At 49.9% G+C, this 19,961-nt stretch overlaps 1 protein-coding gene and 1 long non-coding RNA gene across 7 annotated transcripts in view; both read right to left on the bottom strand.

The window, feature by feature from the left end:
- Positions 1-54: 54 nt before the first annotated feature.
- The window catches only part of HSPA12A (heat shock protein family A (Hsp70) member 12A), a 143,736-nt gene continuing 123,829 nt past the window's right edge, over positions 55-19,961 (bottom strand). For 4 of the 6 annotated variants that reach the window (XM_019725245.2, XM_019725244.2, XM_019725246.2 and 1 more), the window contains 6 exons: positions 12,189-12,357; positions 8,520-8,606; positions 7,839-7,943; positions 6,879-7,137; positions 5,181-5,284; positions 55-4,280 (listed from right to left, as the gene is read on the bottom strand). In XM_019725245.2, coding sequence (XP_019580804.2) covers positions 3,643-4,280; positions 5,181-5,284; positions 6,879-7,137; positions 7,839-7,943; positions 8,520-8,606; positions 12,189-12,357 — 1,362 coding nt within the window. In that variant the 3' untranslated portion in view covers positions 55-3,642. The remainder of the gene's footprint in view (positions 4,281-5,180; positions 5,285-6,878; positions 7,138-7,838; positions 7,944-8,519; positions 8,607-12,188; positions 12,358-19,961) is intronic. The other 2 variants (XM_074338990.1, XM_074338991.1) reach the window with 1 other exon arrangement.
- LOC109444105 (uncharacterized) lies at positions 16,320-19,952 on the bottom strand. Its single transcript, XR_002136789.2, has 2 exons — positions 17,157-19,952; positions 16,320-16,577 (listed from the first exon to the last, which is right to left on the bottom strand). It is a non-coding gene; the product is annotated as an uncharacterized LOC109444105 (long non-coding RNA).

The following is a 19,961-nucleotide window of genomic DNA, read 5'->3' as shown; positions in this document are numbered from 1 at the left end:
TTCCATTTACAAATTCAGAGTGGAAAAAAAAACCAAAAAACTATCTGGGCCACATGAGATCCAGAGTTTTACTTTATTAGACATCTGTGAAGACAGAATTTGCAGATACAATCTTGTCAAGTTGTGAACTGCTGCAAAGTTCTGTGAAGTCTGAATTTATCTTGTCGTGAACAAGACCCATTTTAGAATATAGTTCCATATTCCAAGCAGATGAGAGGTGTGACATTGTGGCCAAGAACTTTTATACTAGTCATCCATTTCAGCCATTTCCCAGCATAAATATGCAGCTTAATCACAGCTATTTAATCTCTACAACGTGAAGTTCGATCATCGACTAATAATGCATTTTGACTCCTGTTTATATTGGTGCATGCGATTCTTTGCCACCCTGGCAATTAACCAGACTTGGACTCTAAAAGCTAAACTTGATCTAAATAACGTTCTAGGGGTAAGGCGGGATCTGTAATCTGGACTCGTGTTAGCCTTCACTCTACACAAATGCTTATGTCTCTTCTTTCCCATCTCTTGACTGTCTGTAACTGGGCCGGCATTCAGCCCTTATTAATGTCTGCCATGCACAGAAAGGGCAGTTACATAGGAAATCCTTTGACAGTTCTGCTTCCAAGAAACATGAACATCAGATAATAAGCTGGGGACAACTGAGTAATATGTCAAGACAACAGGCCTTTTAGGAACTTTCTAAGATTAGAAAATGTGTCCAAGTGTACTCATCCAGTGCTCGTATTCTAGAATATTTCCATAGCGGGGGGTGGGGGAGGAAGGGAGGGAAGGATTTGGGGGATCCATCAAAATCTCTTTAAAAGGAGTTCGACTATTAGGGCTGTATCTCTGGGGCTAGAAGAAAGTCCAGTAAAATTACCACCGCCCTCCCTCATCCCCCACCATCATCTGTTTGCGAACAGTACAGATTTCAACCAGCTCATTTTAAGAGAAATAGTAGACAAGGAGACATTCTTAATGCAAGGTGGGAAAGGCCTTACATTAGCCCCAAAAGAAGGACTTGACTTTTACTACCCACACTTACACCTAACCCAATAGAAAAGCTGGGTCTGTGCACCATCTGATTCTCTCCTTTGACCCTGGGATACTGAAAACATCACACACGGTGGACCACACTTGGCCCTCAGAGTGACTGCTTTGCCCACAAGGAAAGGCTGACAACCTTGCAGGGATGCAAAGAGTTTTTGTAGGTTTTTCTGCACAATCACAATGCTTACAGAACCAGGACATTCAGCTCTCAACAACTGGACAGGAGAATCGATACATTATTATGCTCCTTTAAATATAAACTGTGAACCTTTGGGAAGGATGTGTGTGTAGAAAGGTCTGATGAAGCCACTGATCCAGGTGGTCTATGTGTTCAGAGTATTCTGACCTTAGGCACCTCTGTCTATTGCTCAGTCTTGTATATATAGTCCATGGCTTAGTGTCGGTACACATCGATTAGTAAGCACAGTTAAGAAAGGAAACCGTGGAAAATTAAAGGCAGCTATGTCACCAACAAAATTCAAAGAGCATTTTCCTTTCTATTTTTTTTAACAAGAAAAGCACATTGTAGAAATAAAGATTCTGTACAATATTCTAATATTGTATGTACATAAAATTATATTATAACTAAATTGAGAAGTCTTATTAGTAGAGAGAGTATGGCTGGCAACACCAAAGAAAGACCCAGAACGTGTAGCTTTGAAGCAGAGCAGGCAGCAAGAGAACCCTAACAAACACACCTTTGTGCCTGGATGAGAAATCCTGTGACTAAGTTATATGTGACCAGTGTCCTCTAGGTCTGTAGGTTGTTGTGTTTCACATTCTAGTAGGTAATTCGGCAGCAGGCGAGGTGAAATAGCAGACATGTTAGAACGAAACTGGAAATGCTATTTAAAATCTGCACATTGGCTGTGACAATGGGGTTTGTGAATCCAACCTGCACTCGGAGTTAGTTCGCTCATTCTCCCTTCGCTCATTATGCAGACCTCCACTGGTTTAAAATTGGAATGAACTCCAGCAGGTGGAAAAGACAGCTTTGAACAGATCAGACGGGCTGTAAATCAGATTCTTGATTCTTTTTCCTCAGTTGTTTCCAGTATGTTGGAGAAAACTGGCTTTGCAAGTGTGGAAGGAAGGCGAGAACACAGACCCAACCAGTTGGTTCCTCAGTCAGTCCTCTTCTTAGGGTGGCTTTCCTGTGAGGGTTTAAAGTGCCATCCCCAAGCCAGGTGGGGCCCCAGCCCCACTCACAAGAGGGTGAGTGTGCGACCGTCGTTCTTCATGTAAACCGGCTCCCTAAGGGAGCCCAACGGGAGGACCACAGGCCGCAAGCTCGGGTCTGCTCTCAGCTTCAGACAAAACCTCAACTAGGACTTTCAGCTGAACCACGGTCACCTGTGCTGTTTACTACACATTGTAGATCCTGGTCCTCTTCTCCAAGACTTGACTTCAGTTCGTAAAACGGGCAGGATCCAGGACCTGTCTTAGCAAGGGCCCTCCTGTGGGCGAGCCACAGGTCTGCTTTGAAAATCTGGCTTAATTGACCAAGTAGAGAGCTACGAATTCCTTTTGGACAGGCTTTAAAAACTGAAAGCTTTAATGAAACATTTTATAGAACAGCTTCTCTGCCCATGGATCACCCATGTTTTCCCTTCAAAATGTAGGACTAAATGGCCGAAACTTGTAAGGGGACGAGGGTGAGCAGGGCGGAGGAGTTCATTTAAAACATGCATGTTTTTCAAGGGGAGGGGCCAGTGCAGACTCCTGGGCTTGGTCATGTGAATAAGGCAAACTGCAACCTCATTTTCTCACACACAGTTCCTACTAAGGTGAACCAGAATTACTGACGAATTCAGAAATCAGGATTTGGCATTCTGATGTCAAAAATTACACAGCATATGATTTGGGATATATCAGTAGCTCTTTAATATCCATGTCCATCAAAGAGAGTTTTTACCTCCCGAAAAACTGAGATGGCAGCCCTCCCACTCACACAGATCCTAGAGGATTAGCCAAGGCCACAGTTATTCACTGAGCCTATTTGGAATTTAAATCATGACAACCTAAAATAGTGCTCAGTGTAGGCAGTCTTCTCCCACCAGCTAAAAACGCTCCAAGTTCCCACTAAATCTCCACTTTTAATCACATGACGAGGAAAAGAAATTAACTGCAGATGGCTGGCATTTTATATCGATTGCCATCCAAAAACATGTAAAAAGAAAAGCCTCAAAGAGATGAAGAATTTCCTCCTGGCTCAAAGTATTGCGAATGTAGAAGGACAGCAAGAGGGCATCTTAAGTTCTACCTGACGGAGATGTGTTCAGAGCGCGCTCCATCACTATGGAAATGTAGATTCCCTTGCTGGGTGGGTGTTTCACCATTTGGACCTAGGAAAGCCAGCTGCTCTTTTAAAATCCTTGAATTTCTTATTCCCAAACCTCAATCTTCATTTCCCGACAGTTTTTCTGACTCCAGTGTGCCCTCAAAACTCCCTAATTCTAGCCCTGGTCTATCTTCCCTGCTGAAATTCAGGTGAGTCATGGCAGGGTCAAGGGCAGGGGAAGGACAGTCAGGGTTGAGGTCAGCAGATGCAGGTGAGCTGAGTCCAAGGGGGCAGGCGTCAGGGAAGTCCACTTAGTAATTTAAGAAGTCGATCCCAACCTTGACACTCCTTGAGGTGGCTATGTCGACGGCAGTGGCCTTGATCTCGGTGTCCCCGAACTGCATGAGGGTCTGGATCTCCCTCCGGGCGGGCACAGAGGTGCCGCTGGTCCCCGTGAGATCCAGGCGGAGCGTGCCGCACTTCTTCACCCCGGGGTCAGTGATGAAGCTCACGTTGTCGTGCTCAGAGCTGTAGATGTTGATGACAATGACCAGCTGAGAGGGCTTGGCTGGGGTGTAGCTGCGCTTGACCAGCTCACCCAGGGCCACGGACTGGTCGGCAGAGATGAACTTGTCAAAGACATCGGTGCACCAGCGAGTGCCATCCTTCACCAGCAGCTTCTCAGGCGGATGCTTGCCCTCCACGTAGCGGTTCAACACCCCCACCCCGTAGGTGAGCGGGGACCTGCGCACTTTGATGACGGCGGGGTCCAGGCCGAAGAGGACGGCGCCCTTGAGGATGGTGAGGCCCACGTCCTGAGGGATGATGATGCGGCACTTGTCGCCAAAGGCAGCCTGCACCGCCTGCTGGAGGAGGGGCGCCTCCGCAAAGCCGCCCACCAGGAAGAGGAACTTGACGGTGGACACCTCGGGCTTCTGAAACAGGTCCCCTGAAAGGGAGGAGAGAGGGACAACGTCCTGTCACCGAAGCCAGCAGCCAAGGGGGGGCGGGTGGCCTGAAAATGTGGGAAATGGACAAAACCCCCTGGGCCCACTGGAGGACAGGCTTAGTTGAACAGAATTTTTGTGTAGCTGGCCTTTTAAAGAAAGGGGGTTCGCACACCAATATGCTCAGGAATAAAAAACAAAGATATTGCTAAGTAGAAACCCATTTTCACAGATAGATGGTGATCATTTTAAGTAGTAATTTGTTCTGCATAAAGGAATACTCCTAACACTCACCACTGTGGTTCTGTTAAGTAAGTCAAGGCACGCTGTTAGAAATATTATCCTTTGGTTTTCATAAAAATCCCATCCCACCACTAGGGGCTGTGATTTGGTAGGTGAGGGGTGGGTGGTGGGTGCCTGGATACTGAAAAAGGTCCCCGGTGAGTCTACCGTGTGTCCCTGGGTGAGGACCACTGAGGCAGCAGACAGTTGCACGGCCAGATTCTGTTTCTCCTTTTGTTGGGAGATTTCTTTGGTTCACACAACAGTTCTCCCCAGGAAGGGTTGTGGTTCCTAGTTTTTCCTGATAAAGTGAAGACTATACATTGCCGAGGGCCTGTCACTCAAGGGTAATATTGCTGCAGAGCTCCCGGCTCACTCACTGACTTGTGAAGCCAAAAGGAAAGCCCAGGTGAGGATGGACCATCGGCTGCTTTCAGGAGCCTGTGCCGAGGTCCCATGTACATACTCAGTGCTGCCACTCTGCCAGGGCCCTGGCCTGTGACTCCTGGTCCTGGCCCCCTGCCAACCTGACTTCACATGCATGGTCAGTGATGCTGGAAAAGTCAGTCCCCATGCTTGGCTCTGCCCCCATGAGTGGCCAAGCTCTGGCAGATACTTACGGAGATGCTCAATGATGCTGTCGATCGTCGGCTTAAAAAGGGCATTCATGGCATCCGGGCTCATCCTCAGCATCCCCTGTGAGGACCACTTCACAAAATCCACACTGTGGGGTATGGTACAGGAAGGGATGAGTGGTGAGTATATAAACAATACCCACAGACAGAGACACAAAGACCTGAGCCCTGGCAGAACAGCTGTCATGTGTAAGGGGCAGAAAGGTCTTTCAAGTCCTTGGAAATACCCTAACTGGCCAGGACCTGGACCCTTAAAAGCTCAAGAGCTAAGACATAGCCTCTTCTGTTTCTCTTTGCCTTTTGCTGTGGCCACTCTTCCCCTGGAAGCCAACGTCTAGTGCACAAGACAAGGAGATAAAGGGACCTCTTTCTCTCTCTTTTGGATGGCTGCCATTTGAGCTGATAGTAGCTGGATTCGAGCCCATTAAAGGCTTATACGATGCGTCTACCATGCTGCCACGTAAGACTACAGGCCTGTGTGCTCAGGTGTGTCTACTTCAGCCCTGTGGACACCTATCCCATAGCAGTGAGAAGCCTAATCCTACCGGTGCTACTCACGGTCTCTGTCAAAGTAGCAACATGCCCAGAGCAGCAGCATGTCCAGAAAGAACACTGGACAGGGAGTCTGGTGGCTGGGCTCCAGTCTGGCCTCTACCACTTAGTAGCTATTGGGCTTTAGGCAAGTTGGCCTAGTCTCTCTGAGCCCTGGGCTTCTCCCCTGCAAATCAAGGACAATACCACTTGCCTTACCTCCTTCATAGGGGTTGTTGTGAAGATCAGGTTGAATACCAGCTCTGCAAAAACACTTTGTAAACTTTCTGACTGCAGTGTGTACCCCACTTGTTCTTAAGTTCAAAATGGCCCATTCAATGGCATGTTTGTCCCTGAGGCAAAGCACATACCAGCTGCCTCCCAGAATCACATGCTGCCAGGACTCCCAGACCAGGAATTCTTTCCATGGCTTAGGCCAAAGGACAATGTGGTTTGGTGCGGAGTGACCCAATGGCTGGCTGCGGTCAGTCTCCACAGTAGAAGAGTTGGCAGGCCCCAGAACTGTGTAGGCAGGGCTTGGGATGCAACTTGAAGCCGGTGCCCTGCAGGGGGACCTGGGGCTGAGAGCATGTCCACCAGTGAGAGGCCGGTTAAGACCCTGCTCCAAGGGCATGAAGACCTGGAGTCAAATCGACTTTGTGTCCCACTAAAAGGAACCAGGGCTTCTTAGAGAAATGGATGACTGACAATCTGGGCAGGCAATGTGCAAGATGCGGCAGGAGCATATTCACTGACCAGTAAGCTAAGGCCATTCAAGACCAAAGGCCAAGTCCACGGGACTCGGGAGCCATAGAACCAACATGGGACAATTTGAGCATCACGAAGGATATAATGCCATGGTTTAAAATACACCCAATGTGCTTTTTATAATCCATGAATTCTTAACGATACTCCCCTCGTGCCCCCACAAAAAAAAAAAAAAAAAAAAAAAAAAAAAAAAATTTGTCACTTTGAAGGATGCTATGAAATCAGTGATTTTTTAAACAAAACAAGCTTATACACAGAAGGAAAAACCAAGCATTTGTCCTGTCTTTGCTATAAGAAGTGCACTTCAGGGCAACCAGACACTGAGGAGCAGTGTCTCTCTACTCCCCAGCCCAGAATCCTGAGCCAGAGGCAAGGCCAACTCACTTGCTCTTCCTCAGGGCATGCTCCACACTGTGCCCGCGGAACTTCTTGTAGTAGTCGATGAAGGAGAAGGGTAGGGTGATGTTCAGTGGGTTAGTTCGGTCCGGGGCGGCCGCCCTTTTGCGAGACTCAAACGCAATCATTAAGTCAACCCAGGCCGCGGGACGCTTGATTTTGAATTGTTCGATAAAATCCTCTCCAAATATTTTACACAGAAGTTTTTCAAATTCATAATCTACTCCTAGGGATCCATAGGGTCCACCTGGGTGAACAAAATGGGCGCCCGCCATGTTTAAAAACCATGAAAAACTGAATCCAAAGTCTGAGAAACAGCGTGCCCTGTGCACTTCTCTGAAACACAAAGCACAAACTTGGACCCTCCCTGAGCAAGTAGACCACAGCTGTGTTTTTACTTAGGGTCTTCTCATTCCTCATGGAGAAACTTACTTCGTACAGAAATCACTTGCCAAAAATCTGTTTAAGATCAATTACATTTAAATAAAATCAGTACATTAACTAAGTAGGAACGTCGTGGTAGTCTCACCCAAGAAATCCTAAGACATGCTCCACTAATTACTCATGAACCCCACCCCCACCAAGCAAAAGACCCTGTTCTCTGGTTTGGCGATCTTGATCCAAGTCCAGGTATCCTGGGACATCCCTAGAAAGCACTATATCATAGGTGGCATCAGGTTTCAGTCACATCCTTCCAGAACTTTCAAAAGCAGACTCCCTTGGCCAGAATCTGAAACAGGCTCACTTATTATGCCGAAACCCAAGTTACAGGGGTTTGTTTTAAAGAACACTTAACTGCATTTCATTTTCAAATTTCAAAGAGGCCTCAGTGCCCTCTCCCACCTATAATCCCACATGCTTGTAGCATGCAGAGAATGAAATGCTGAGAGAAATCGGAAGTGAGTGAAACGGATCAGGTAGGAGAACATCAGCCACGCAGGGGCTCACCTGTTGCTTTATACAGTTCTTTGAGGTGTCCCTCCGGTAACCGTATCTGATGGACTGTCAGGTCTACGGTGCCACCGCCACTGTCCACAACCACATACTTGTCACCTGGTACAAAAACAGCCATCCTTTACATAAACCACGTGTCTACCTGTCCTGAAACAAGCTGGTGGGTGAGACTTGCTATACCCAGCTAAGCGCCACCCACACTTCTCGTTAGTACAATGATTGTGTTAATGAGCAGCACAGAAAGTTACTCATGACTAAAGAGAGTTACTCATGTCTGCCAGGAGCGATGGTTAGCATGAATGACAAAGAACACAGATGCATGAATCTTTCAAACTAAAGCATTCATGTCACACGCTGCTGCATACCCAGCACGTCCAAGTGGATAACTTCTTGCCAAGTTAAAAGCGCCGTAAAATGACCTGCTATTTAACAGAAGACGTACTCTGGAACTGGTGAGTTCCAATCCCTACCTTTCTTCTGAAGAGTCTGTATGGTTTTATAACATGCAAAATTACAGCTCCAAAGAGAGCTCCCCCAGGGTGAGTGGTCTTTAAAACCAAGTGATTTTGAACGTTTTCCAAAAGTGCAAAAGGAACAGATAGAAATGCATTTTTGCCAGCAACTCATAGACAAAAAATAATCCAGCAAGGGCCAAAGGACATTCAAGGACACTACCTTCCTCCAGCTCGGACCAGATCTCTCCTATGACATTCTCCACCAAAAAGGTCCGACTCTGCCGATTACGCCGTATGTGTTCCTTAGCTAGTGGCCGACAGAAAGAAAATACGACGGGTGAGAAAGCATGAAAAAGCGGGCAGTCATCTGAAGTCAGCGGAAGTGACGGCATGAGGAAATTTAGGGACAGAACATTTAGTGAAACACGATCAAAATGATTACATAAATACAAATACAACATCAGGAATTACAAAGCCGGCTCTTCCAGAGCAAGAAGCTCTTTCCACCCGCCTCCATCTATTCATCTGCGTGGCAGCTTTGGCCTGGGCCCTGCTGAAAAAAAGTTCACCTGAATGAGCGTCCCTTCCACCAGCAACATTTTGGGGGGAATGGGTTAATAAAAGCGGCCAGTTTCCTGGCTTTGCTGTCCCAGCGAGGAAGCTGTCTGCCAAGCAGCCTTCAGTGTGCTTAGTTAAATAATTTCACATCAAGGGACTCTGAGACAAGGAATGTGGAGTATGTTTTCCTAATCTGGATACTGGATAAACTGGATAGGAGCCATTTCCTGACCTTGTTGAAGCCAATATGATCTTCAGCCACAAGGTGGCACTTCAGCCACAAGGTGGCAGCTCCACACCCACCCTTTTCCTGAACACTGTGTGTCAACCTGGCTGTGGTGCCCAGCGTGGGGTATTTCATACCCCTGTGAGGCGGACACTGTCCTAAGTTTAAGATGAGGAAACCAAGTCAGGGAGGTTAAGGGACTTGCTGTTCCCATACTGTCTTGCAGCCTGAAATTAACTCCGACCATGGACCCTCGTGCTCTCAGAGATTTAACAATTTACCGTGAAGTCTGAAAAAGCAGAATGTGAATGTTAAGAAATGGGGAAGTTGCTGTGAGAGGCTACGTGGGAAGCAGTAGGGCACAGCCGAGGTGGAAACTTGGGGAAATCACTAATCCTTCTGGGCCTCAGTTTCCTCATCCATTCAATGCAGATAGTACTAGTTGGCAATATACTTGGCGATACTTGGTTTCTCACAGGCAGAGAAGGGACTGGTTCTCTCATTTGTCTTCAGCACCCCGTATGACACCTGGCTCACAGTAGGTGATAATGAAGGTAAAACACCAAGTGTCAGACCTGGTACCCAACAGATGATCATGCCCGATTTGGAGCAACCACTGATTCTACGGGTAAAGGCTCTGTCCACCCATCCCACAACCTGCTACCCACCAATTTTAGTCCCTAAGTGGGTGCTGCTAACTTTGAATTGCCCTCCAAATCCATCTCTTGCTGTTTATCCAATAAAGGACCCTTGACCCTTTAGCTTTTTTCAGCAAGGAGCAGTGTTTGCAAAACAACACCGTCTCTGGGGATTAGAATGGTGAACACCCAGCCAGCTCTAAGTTCCTCGGGCCCTGGTTTATGGCGGAGAGGCCATCCCCCGATTACAAAGTGCCTGCAGGCCTGGGAGGGAACCCCAAACTCAGGGCTTCTCTCCTGTTCGCAGCATCAGCTCTAGACGAATTTATATTACAGATCCTATAGTGGGCATTTGGTTTTCTGAAACAACCTAGATGACTAACAAAATGGCGTTCATAGAAACACGGCCAAGCGAAGCTAATAAAACATGTTCTGAGCTCTCAAAAAATTATCCCACTTTTCAGGCAAATTAAGCCCAACAGTGTGAAAAATGTATCCTTTACTGATCCCATTAAATCCTTTTGGCATAAAAAAGAAGATATCGACAGCAAACCCTGTGGAGTTAGGGGAAGACGCCAGCTCCGTTCTCCTCCATGGGGCCCACTGGGCGTCCATCATGAAGGAGCGTCAGGGGCAGGGGGTGACCTGGGGGGTGGGGGTGTCTCGGGGCATCAACGCCATCCCCGGCACTGCCGATTAAGTGCTCTGCCAGGCCTCCCCAGACAGCACCCTCTCCTTCTGGGACTGAGGTTCTAACTGCAAAGCAAGGCTGAGACAGAACCCCTGCCCCTGAGGGGTGCTGGCCTACAGTTTGAGGATTTAAAAATCCCTAAAGCCCCTCTGAGCTCATGAGACAACAGCAAAGTCCACAAGGCACAGGACAAGGCACGTAGCAGTGTGGGGGTAGAAAGACATGTGGAAGGAAAGGAGACCAAAAACTGAGCTCTCGGGGAAGGCAAGCATTCAAAACCAGAGTTTCCCGCTCTGTGTCACACTTAGGAAGCTGTAAGAAGAGCGACACTAGAATTAGCTCATTCTTACGAATTTCTCTTTATGAACAACTGAATAAGAGCCAGCATGTAGGTTGTAAAGCCCAGTCATTCCTCTTTTTTCCAATGAAAACAGTGAAGATGGAAATTTAAATAAATGTCATCCCGAGTATTGAAAACGTCAGTGCATTTGATTGTTAAGCAGTGGGCTAGCCTCGCTCAGCACGCGCTGGGGAGGCCGAGCATGGCTAGAAAAAGGCAAATCAAGCCCTCAGATTTCAAGGGAAGCCTGTTTCCATCAGTTCCGGAGTGAGTCAGATCTGAGGTGCTAACACACAGCCCTGGCGGCAGCCCGGTGACAAGTGAACTTTGTGCCCATCTTGTGGCTGAGGTTCAGACTCTGCGATCTTGGGTTAAAAGCACAGAGCGGTGGCCTGAGAAGGAGAGGCACGGAGGAGACGGCCCAGTACCAGCAATGTGTGCCCGGTAAGGGTGAGCCTGGGCCCTGGGGCCTCGGGTATGGGGACCAAGGAAAACTTGGGGACAAGGCTGTGGGGGGAACAACCTGCGACAGTTCTCGCGTCATCTCTCTCCCCGTCCTCGGTTTGGGCCCTCCGGGGCAGGGTGGGGGTGGGTATGGGAGGTGGGTGGCTTTCTGCCCTCGAGGCCCTCACTGGGGACAGAGCCCAGAGCTGCTGTGCACAGTGCCACCTTCACAGCACTCTGATTAGCTTCCAAGCTCACTCACATTGGCCGATTTGACCCTAACCTAGGGTGTCTGCAAATTGCGTGGCCCTAGACAGACCCACAGAGCCCTGGATACTGGGGAAAACAGTTCTGGAGACCAAGATTGTAGCCAACTTGCATACAGGTAAATATGAGACATGAGAAAAATTTCCCTAAAATCCCCATCCTGGGTGTCCCTCCCTCGGTAGGTGCCCCTTCCCACAGCTAAATGAACGTCATCCAAGTCAGGAAAAGTCAGCCCTTCTCATCTGTAGTTTAAACTCTTGCCAGGTTTATGACTAAGACACATAATGAGCTCATCACACATGAAGCGCCCTAATGAGTGAGTCAGTAATAAACCAACAGTCTTAATGGAAGAATTAATCACAGGCAAATGGGATTAGATTAAGAATCAGTTAACAGACAAGAAAAATTAAGAGCTTAGTAAAATGCAAAGCCAAGAACTGCTCTCAGGTCCCCCTCAGGCTTTTGGAGAGAAGTGCCCTGCCCCCTCCTAAGGCACGTGGGTGGGGTGATGAACTAGGGTACCCACTGCTGAGTTTATGGGGGTCCTTCAAGGGGCCAGGTAGGGGGTCTGAGCCCAGAGGTCCTTAGAACCAACCACCAACCTCTCCGGGAGTATCTGGATTCTTCATTGCAGCACAAAGTGCCTTTAAATAATCAGAGGCTGAGAGACATGCAGGGGGCAGGAGGGGAGAGAGCAGGGAGGGGGAGAGAGAGAGCAGAGGTACCCTGTGCAAACCCAGCTCCTACTGTGTCACTGGAGCTGTACCCATTGACCGCGGCCTTGCTCAATTCAATCATCTGGTACAGTCGCAGCTTCCGGCAGTAGATGGAGGCCGCCTCCGGCTCCAAGGCAATGATAAGCTGCTCCGAGTTCTCAGGGGAGGCTAGTCCTGCCTGGAAGAAAGAAGCAGAGGCTGGGACCAGGGTTCCTGGCTGGGACCTCTCCAAGGACCCCCACACCTGGGTCTGCCACCCCCAATGAAGCGACACTCGTGCTCAGCTTGTTTGGGAAATTCCCTCCATAGGCCTCTGCAGAGCTTAAAATCCTGGGTGATCAGGTGCCGGGCCCCAAGCTAGGTACCCAAACACCGCAGAACAGCCAAAGAAAACTGTGTAAGCACCCTTGGGAAATGCCAAGTTCCCTGGGCCACAGGGCCTCCCTCTAGCACTTGGGGCTCGCACTTGGGGGTCTCTTATCCTAGAACTGAGAAGCATAAGGAGAAGGCCCCCAATATTTGGAAAACCATTACAGGAGGGAAGGCAGATGGTCTGTTTTTGGTTATAATAGGCCAAGCAGCCTGACCAAGTCACAGCAAGCCCCAGTCTTTGGTGGCCTGGGAAACAAGTGGCCCATCGCTGGACCTCAGCCAGGCAAGCATCTGCCTTTGCAGTATGGAAGTCTGACCAGGAGGGCTCCAGGGCTCCAGGAGAAAGCTCCTCCTGGAGTGTGGGGGGAAAAGCAGCTGGCAGGTATCTTTTTAAAAGCCTGTATTCCTTTAAATATCCCTTTCAATGCTTCTGCTCTGTGACATCTGGCTTGTTCCAGTCACAGTCCCCTCCAGACCTTAAAAAGGGCCAGCCCAGGAGCACCTGGGACCACCCTTCTGAGGGTGCTCAGAGAAAAGGGCCTGGCATGGCCTCTACCAGGTCCCTGCCCACCTCTCCTGGCCTTGAACTGGAGCACCAGGTCTCGCTTGCTGGTTGAAGCTGGTGAAGCCCATGGGGTGTCCCTGCCTGCCAGCATGATGGAGAACAGAAGCACGCTTCGTTCCTGTCACCGCAGGGTTTGTTGTCTTTGTTCCCGTTTCCTAGGGAACCTCAGGATGCCGTCCTCGTGCCACCCCCAGCTCTACACCAGGCTCATGAGGTTTGGTGAACTCATCCTGTAGACCATGGACGGATGGTCCACCTAATGTCCCACACGCACAATGACCTCTCACCAGGCGGAGCCGGCCTAGAGTCACGAGTGAAAGGGGCTTAGGAGGTTCAATTATTGGGCAAGGAGGGGAGGGGGTTCAGGTTAGAATATTAGAGATGAAAGGACCTTTTGTCCATCTACTTCATGCAGAAAGAGACCAAGGCTCAGGGATGTAGGGTGACCAACTGCCCCGGGTTTCCTGGAACACAAGGCTTTCAGTGCTAAAACCAGACAGTCTTAGGCTCAAAGGTATCCAACCCTACGTGGCACAGCTGGCCCAGGCCTTGGTCTCGCACCTTGCTGACCAGCTCTTTACTCGATTCTCAGCAATCCTGCTCTGAGTGACTCGTTACTGGGGTGGGGCCCAGGCCTTCAGACTTGGACAAAACTCCCCGGTGCCTCTAATGCTCCCCCCTCAACTGGCTTAAAGGCACGATCTCTACCCATTTACTCTGGGACAGCAACCAATCATGACCCACAGCCTATACGTGCAGCCTGAAGTTCTCTGAAATAACCGTACCCCAAATGAACAGATTAGTCACGTCCTCTTGAGATACCATCCATCCGCAGGTAGGTGACTGAAAACCGCCACTTTGCCAGTACTGAATGACTCACGGCACATGGGAGAACCTCTTCTGGAAGACTGACCTTACAGAACTGGACAGAACTGCCCCGTCCAGAGGAAACCTACCTCCTCATTACCTTGAACCTGCGACTGTGGCCAGCCACGTGGGCAGCGCCAGTGCCCATCAGCTCGGTCCCCGGGTTGAAGAGGCAGGGTCTGCCCTTCACTGGCATGGGTCAACAGGCCAGTGCCACAGGTGCATGACACAATTTCCCACTACTCCCTAGTCAAGGGATTAAAAGCCCCCACCCCCAGGCTCACTTTCTCACAGGATCACATTAGACACCCCTGGCACAAAGACAGCGGAGGTTACAGCACCCAGTGCAACAGGTCAGGGATATACACCTGAAGTATCGCCAGGTATGGTGAGCTCGCTGAAACTCAATCCCCAGGATCCCAGAAGAAGAAATACAAAATGAACCACAGACCGCCTGAAACAGAAGCCACTGGGCCCGGCTTCCACAATATGAGGTGAGGAAGCAGGAAAGACTAGCTACAGATAAACAGCTGGGCCCCAATGTACCAGACTATCCTCCAAGTTCAGAATGGAAAATAATTTGGGCGGAGAAGTCGGGTGAGCAGAGCGCCAGCGTGGCACCCAGGGATTCAGAGGAAAGGCAAAGGTGCTGCCCACTCGAAAGGCACGTGACTGTCATCACGAACCACTGGGATGTCCACCTGCCAGGCGGCCCCCACGTGGCCAGTGAGGGCAACGGGAGCCTGGGCCTGGCAGTGGAGACAGAGGGGAGGGAAGAAAAAGTCGAAAATAAATGCCATTCGTCTCCACACCCTGCCTCAAATTCTATGCAGGATACCAGATTTAGACGATATATCTATACGGAAAATTCTACTCAAGGAGTCCAGAGGAGAGAGAACCTTGAGTCAAATTACACAACTCGACGTGCCCAAGTGTCCCTGGTGTGTGACTGCGCCGGTCCCCACCAGGGTGCTCCCGCATCCTGAAGACTTGGGTGCCAGAACAGCATGGCTGCACCTTCAGGAGAGGCCTCCATCTGCCCGTCCCCAGCCGGGCTGGCCTCAGCTCCACGGCAAAAGGGGTTCCCCATGACCCCCGGGAGAGGATGCGACAGGGAATGGAGCTGAAGAGGACCTCAAACCAGAGGGTAGGAATAGGCGAGATGAGAGAGGGGCCGAGAAGCGTCTGAGGGACACAGGACAAAGTAACCACACTGTTTTGCTTGAGCCAGCCCTTCAAGCGCCCCAGAGAGCAAGGGGCTGTGTTCCCACCTGTAACTCTCGTGGAGGCCACAGTGAAGAGCTAAGGGAGAGAGGAAAGAGGAAGCAGCTGGCGCTATACAGATTCCACCCCCACCCCACCCCAGGAGGGGTCCCAGGGAGGCCTGTGGACTCCAAGAAAAGGAGGAACTACTAGACCATCCGCCAGACTCCCAAACCCAGCTGGCTGTCTCTCTGAGCAGGAGGCTCCAGTGCCTGGAAGTGTAAGCTTGGTTTCTGTATAAACACTGGTGGTCTTCTCAGCAGAAGCCCTCTGCCTGGTAGCTGTCAGGAGACCTGGGGGTCTGGGATCAGGCCAGGGTCACTTGGAGCGGAAGACGGGGGGCTCGCGGCTTTTGCTAACTGGGCCTCTGGAGCTAGGATCTCATGGCTCCTGTGCCGATGTGAGCTCTCCCTCCGCTGGGGCCCGTGTGGATGTGTCTGGCCTCTCCTACAAGATGGTGTGTTTTCTGAGGGCAGCAGTCAGGTCTTCTTGCCCCATAGCACACAGTAGGTGCTCAGAGAGTAGCTGCTGAATCAATGAATCAAGCATCCCTCCAGATGGCCTTTCTTCTGCAATTCCCTGGCACTCATCTCTGCAAAACTGAACTGAGAGCGAACATTCTACTGACGTGACCTGGGAACTCTACAAACAGAAAGTGTCAGAACCAAGAGTGCGCTACTCCACTTGACTCCTCCGCGAATCTGGGGCAGCAGGAGCGCCATCGTAGTAGCTTTATCAAGTGCTGTTTCGTGGTCACGAGCCCCACCGGGGAGCAGCAGCAGGTAGGTAACTTCAGGGAGGCCACAGACGTGAGTGTCTACACCTATTCTCTGCTCCTTGGCCCTGCACTCAGCTAAGAAAAGCCGCCAGAGACTGTGTTCACAGTTGCAAAACATGACCAGACGGCTGAGTGCTCTGCTGGCCTGGCGTCCAACTGCAAAGGGCTACAGCTGCAATGGTTCTGGGGGTCATGGGATGGTGGTCTTCCCGCCATCCCCTTCTACCCCCCAGGGTGATTATTTTTTACTGTAGTTTGTTCTGAAACGGAAGCAAATGTGAGCTGTAAGTCGGTGTTAAGATGAAATCAATCATATGTAGGGGAACATCTTTTATTTAACAGATTTCTGGGACCTACAAGAGTTACACAAGTTAGGCAAAATGCCTCTAGAAAGAAACTGGACTATTTCCTATCTGTGAGGCTCTCAAAACTCAGTGAGCTAACTACCTCCCATTCCAGGTCTTTTCCGAAGGCTTCAGAAGAGGGAGCAGTGGTTCTTTCTGCTACCATCTTTTCACGGAATGCTCTTCACGGGGCTAAAGGGGCCCCAGCGCTGTGAATTATAAAAGACAGAGATTTGACCTACTTTTTCAACAAGCACTCAACAAGCAGAGATTTTGGAGTTTCACAGAGGAGGCTGTATTCTGTAGTGTTCTGCAGCTCTCACTGGCCTCTGAGCAGAACCCCAGAACCATCACTCCAGGCCTGCTTCTCCCATGGCGAGGCTGCCCAAAGCCTCTTTTCGTGCTCAGCAGCCAGGCCCCTTCCTCCTCCACCAGGCTGGGGGAAGGAGAAGCTCAGACCCCACATGATCATGCTATGAACTTGGGTTCAGGGAAGCGCTGATAGGCCTGGAAGGAGGGGCTCCCATTTTGCCCGCATGCAGGTTGGATGGGACCCGTTTCCCAGCTGCCCTAACCATCCTACTTCATCTTTCTGGCTGTTCCACCTGAAGCCAGGCTGATGAGCAACACTTTGGAGAAAAGGGTTGGTGGGCACACTCAGATCTCAAAACCTGCCTGGGCCAAGAATTGTGGTTTTTGCTTGTGTTCTGCCTTAAGGTTCTCCAGAGAAACCAAACCAGTAGGATGTATGTATATATAGAGAGATCTATCATAAAGAATTGGCTCACACGATTATGGAGACTGACAGGTCTGGAGATGTGCAATCAGCAAGCTGGAGGACCAGGATAGCCAATGATGGTATACAAGTATATAGTTCCTTTGCTGGCAAGCTCAAGACCCAGGAAGAACCGATGTTTCAGTTTGAGTCCAAAGGTAGACAAAAAAAAAAAAATGATGTCCCAATTTGAAGGCCGGCAATCAGGAAGAATTCCTTCTCATCTAGGAAGGTTCAGCCTTCTGTTCTATTCAGGCCTTCAACTGACTGGATGAGGCCCACCCACCTTAGGGAGAGCAATCTGCTTTATTCAGTCAGTTGATTTAAATGTTAATCTCATTGCAAAACACCTCCCAGCAACACTCAGAATAATGTTTGACTAAATATCTGGGTACCCCTTGATATTTACACATAAAATTAACTATCACAGAAACACAACTTTGATTCTATATAACAAATGGGGGGGTGAGGGAGTTGGAGAGATGCCAATTTTGGCCACAGAGCAGCAAGTTTCATTTCCATTTTGTCATGAGGAATCTTCCAGAAGACAGGCTGAAGAGACCACAGAGAGTTTGGCAAAGCAACCATGCCCCTAACATGCCCTCTGCCCCTCTCCCAGAAGCAGGAAAGCCTTCAGAGAACCACTCAGCTGCAAGCAGCTTGCGAGCAAGGCCCATCTTGGGGGCACAGGGCATGAATCCAGCACATACCACAGTCCTGTCACACAGAAGGCCCCAGCACAGATTTGTTTAATGAACAAATGAATGACTGAATGGTCTCTGCTATTTTGAAATCCATTCAGTGACTGTAAACTGAACACAAGTATCAATTCAGCATGACAAAGGGCCCAAAATTAAGCTTCACAAACACTGCACCAGACAAAAGCTACCTGGCATCGAGAGGGCAGGTCCACATGCAGCATGTTTCTGGGCTTCAGAAAGCAAATTGCCCACATCCATAAATGCTGGTCACATCTGCCCTGCCCAGGACCTGCTGACCCTTCTACTCTCTGAGGTGCCATTTTGATTCTGCCAAACCCCAGAGGACACCACACCCCCTTCTGCCTGGTTTCCTTCCTCCTGAGCTGCCCCAGTGTTAAGGCACCTCTCCCCCCAGCCCTGCCCCCGACTCCTACCCTCTCAGAGACCCTGTCCTTGGAAGAGCCAGCCAGAGTTCCAACAGCCCTGATAATCTGCTGGTCACTGAACCTCTTTCTTTTTCAGGCTAAAAATAAGAACTAAGCCTTTTCCGGGTCACACATTTGTTGTCCAACTCTTCCTGTGGGCTGGAAAATATGAGTCAAAACCATGAAATCTGGAGTAGCCTTCCTGGGAAAATCTCAGAACACTGGGCTATCTCATAGACAGCCGTGCCCGGTGTCCCATCTTTGGACACTGCCTGAGGCTGAGCCCACGGCCAAGCTCTGTGATGCCCAGGGCTTCTGTGGACAGCTGAAGTGCATTTGTGTTCCTTTCTTTTTAAAGAAGTTGCCTTTTTGTGGAACTTCCATCCTCTTCCTTCATCCCTATGAAAACAAATCTATTTTTGGCAGATACATACACTGAGCCAGATTCTCACGCTGAGCAGACGACGGGGAGAGCCGAGGAGACAGTCTGGAGCAGGGGAGGGCAGAAAGGGAATGGGGGAGCGTGAAGGGAGGGGACACTGCCCATCCTTGAACTCTACCTGCCACCTGGAGTAAAGCCCCAAGCATCAAGTACAATTCGTGACACCAGTGTGCCCATGGCCAGTTTACTATATTCCCATGTTCAGGGTGGATTCAGGGGGTGTTTTGAAAGGAAAGTGTCATACATGTGGCCAGAAACTCAGTGTCAGAGGTATTGGAAAGCTGGCTGTCTCCTGAGAGGCATGGCAGTCGGCAAAAGGACATCTATTACCTTGGTGACCTTCCCCAGCCCAGCTCAGGTGGACAGCTGTGAAAACTGACTTTCAGAGCACAGCGAGTTGACCCAGACCCCAGAGCGGGCTTTCATTAACCCAGGGGATTAAGTACACTGGAGCCGACTCTGTCCTGGGATCAGAACAGCAGGTCAGTACAGCTGGCCATTCTTGCCGTGAAGTCAGACCTGCACGGAAGCCTCGTGTGGCACAGGTTGTCTGCAAACAGTGTGAGGGTTAGAGGCCATAAGGGTCTGTGGCATCAGTGGTACCCCAGGCGCCCACGAGGGATGGGCCGGCCATCGGCCCTGGAATATTCTGTCTCCAAGGTGCGGTGTTGGCTGGTGTACTCCTTAGCCACACCACGGCTATCATCCAGGGGTCTGCCACTATGCAGGTGTGACAGCCCTCACCCCTCTCTCGGGTGACCATACGTGCTCCTGTGTGTTCACAGGTGAAATGTGCAGAGGAAATTCATATTTCCTTTATTTCCCAGCTGCATGTGTGCAGGTTTCAGCCTCCACAGCAAGCTCATCTGTCTGGTTCACAGCCATTGGCCTTGTCTTTATTCCTTCCTTATTCAAATATTCTTGTCTCCCAAGCCTTTTACTTAAAGTTCTCAATTCCATTCACCCACAGAGAAATGTCTCTGAACCCTAGTTTGAAATCCTCGTGCCAGGGACTCCACAGTGACAGCGTGGCCTGGAGGTGCATAAAGCCAGAAAGAAAACAGAGCCCAGCCCTTCCCCTTCTCAGTCTGACCCCCGTTCTTCCCCCAGGAGAAGCTGAGGAATAAGAAGACGCCTGGTCCGCCTGCCTGTGGGAGATCCCTCGATGCCTCCTAAGGAAGCCTGTAAATGCTGGAGACCCCCGAGTCACCACCATGGGCATCTGGGCCCCCATCTGCTCCCACCCCTGC

This window comes from Rhinolophus sinicus, linkage group LG07, assembly GCF_036562045.2.
Source record: "Rhinolophus sinicus isolate RSC01 linkage group LG07, ASM3656204v1, whole genome shotgun sequence".
Lineage (NCBI taxonomy): Eukaryota > Metazoa > Chordata > Mammalia > Chiroptera > Rhinolophidae > Rhinolophus > Rhinolophus sinicus.
The sequence above is the reverse complement of the archived record's forward strand: the minus strand, read 5'-3'. Positions and strand labels throughout refer to the sequence as shown.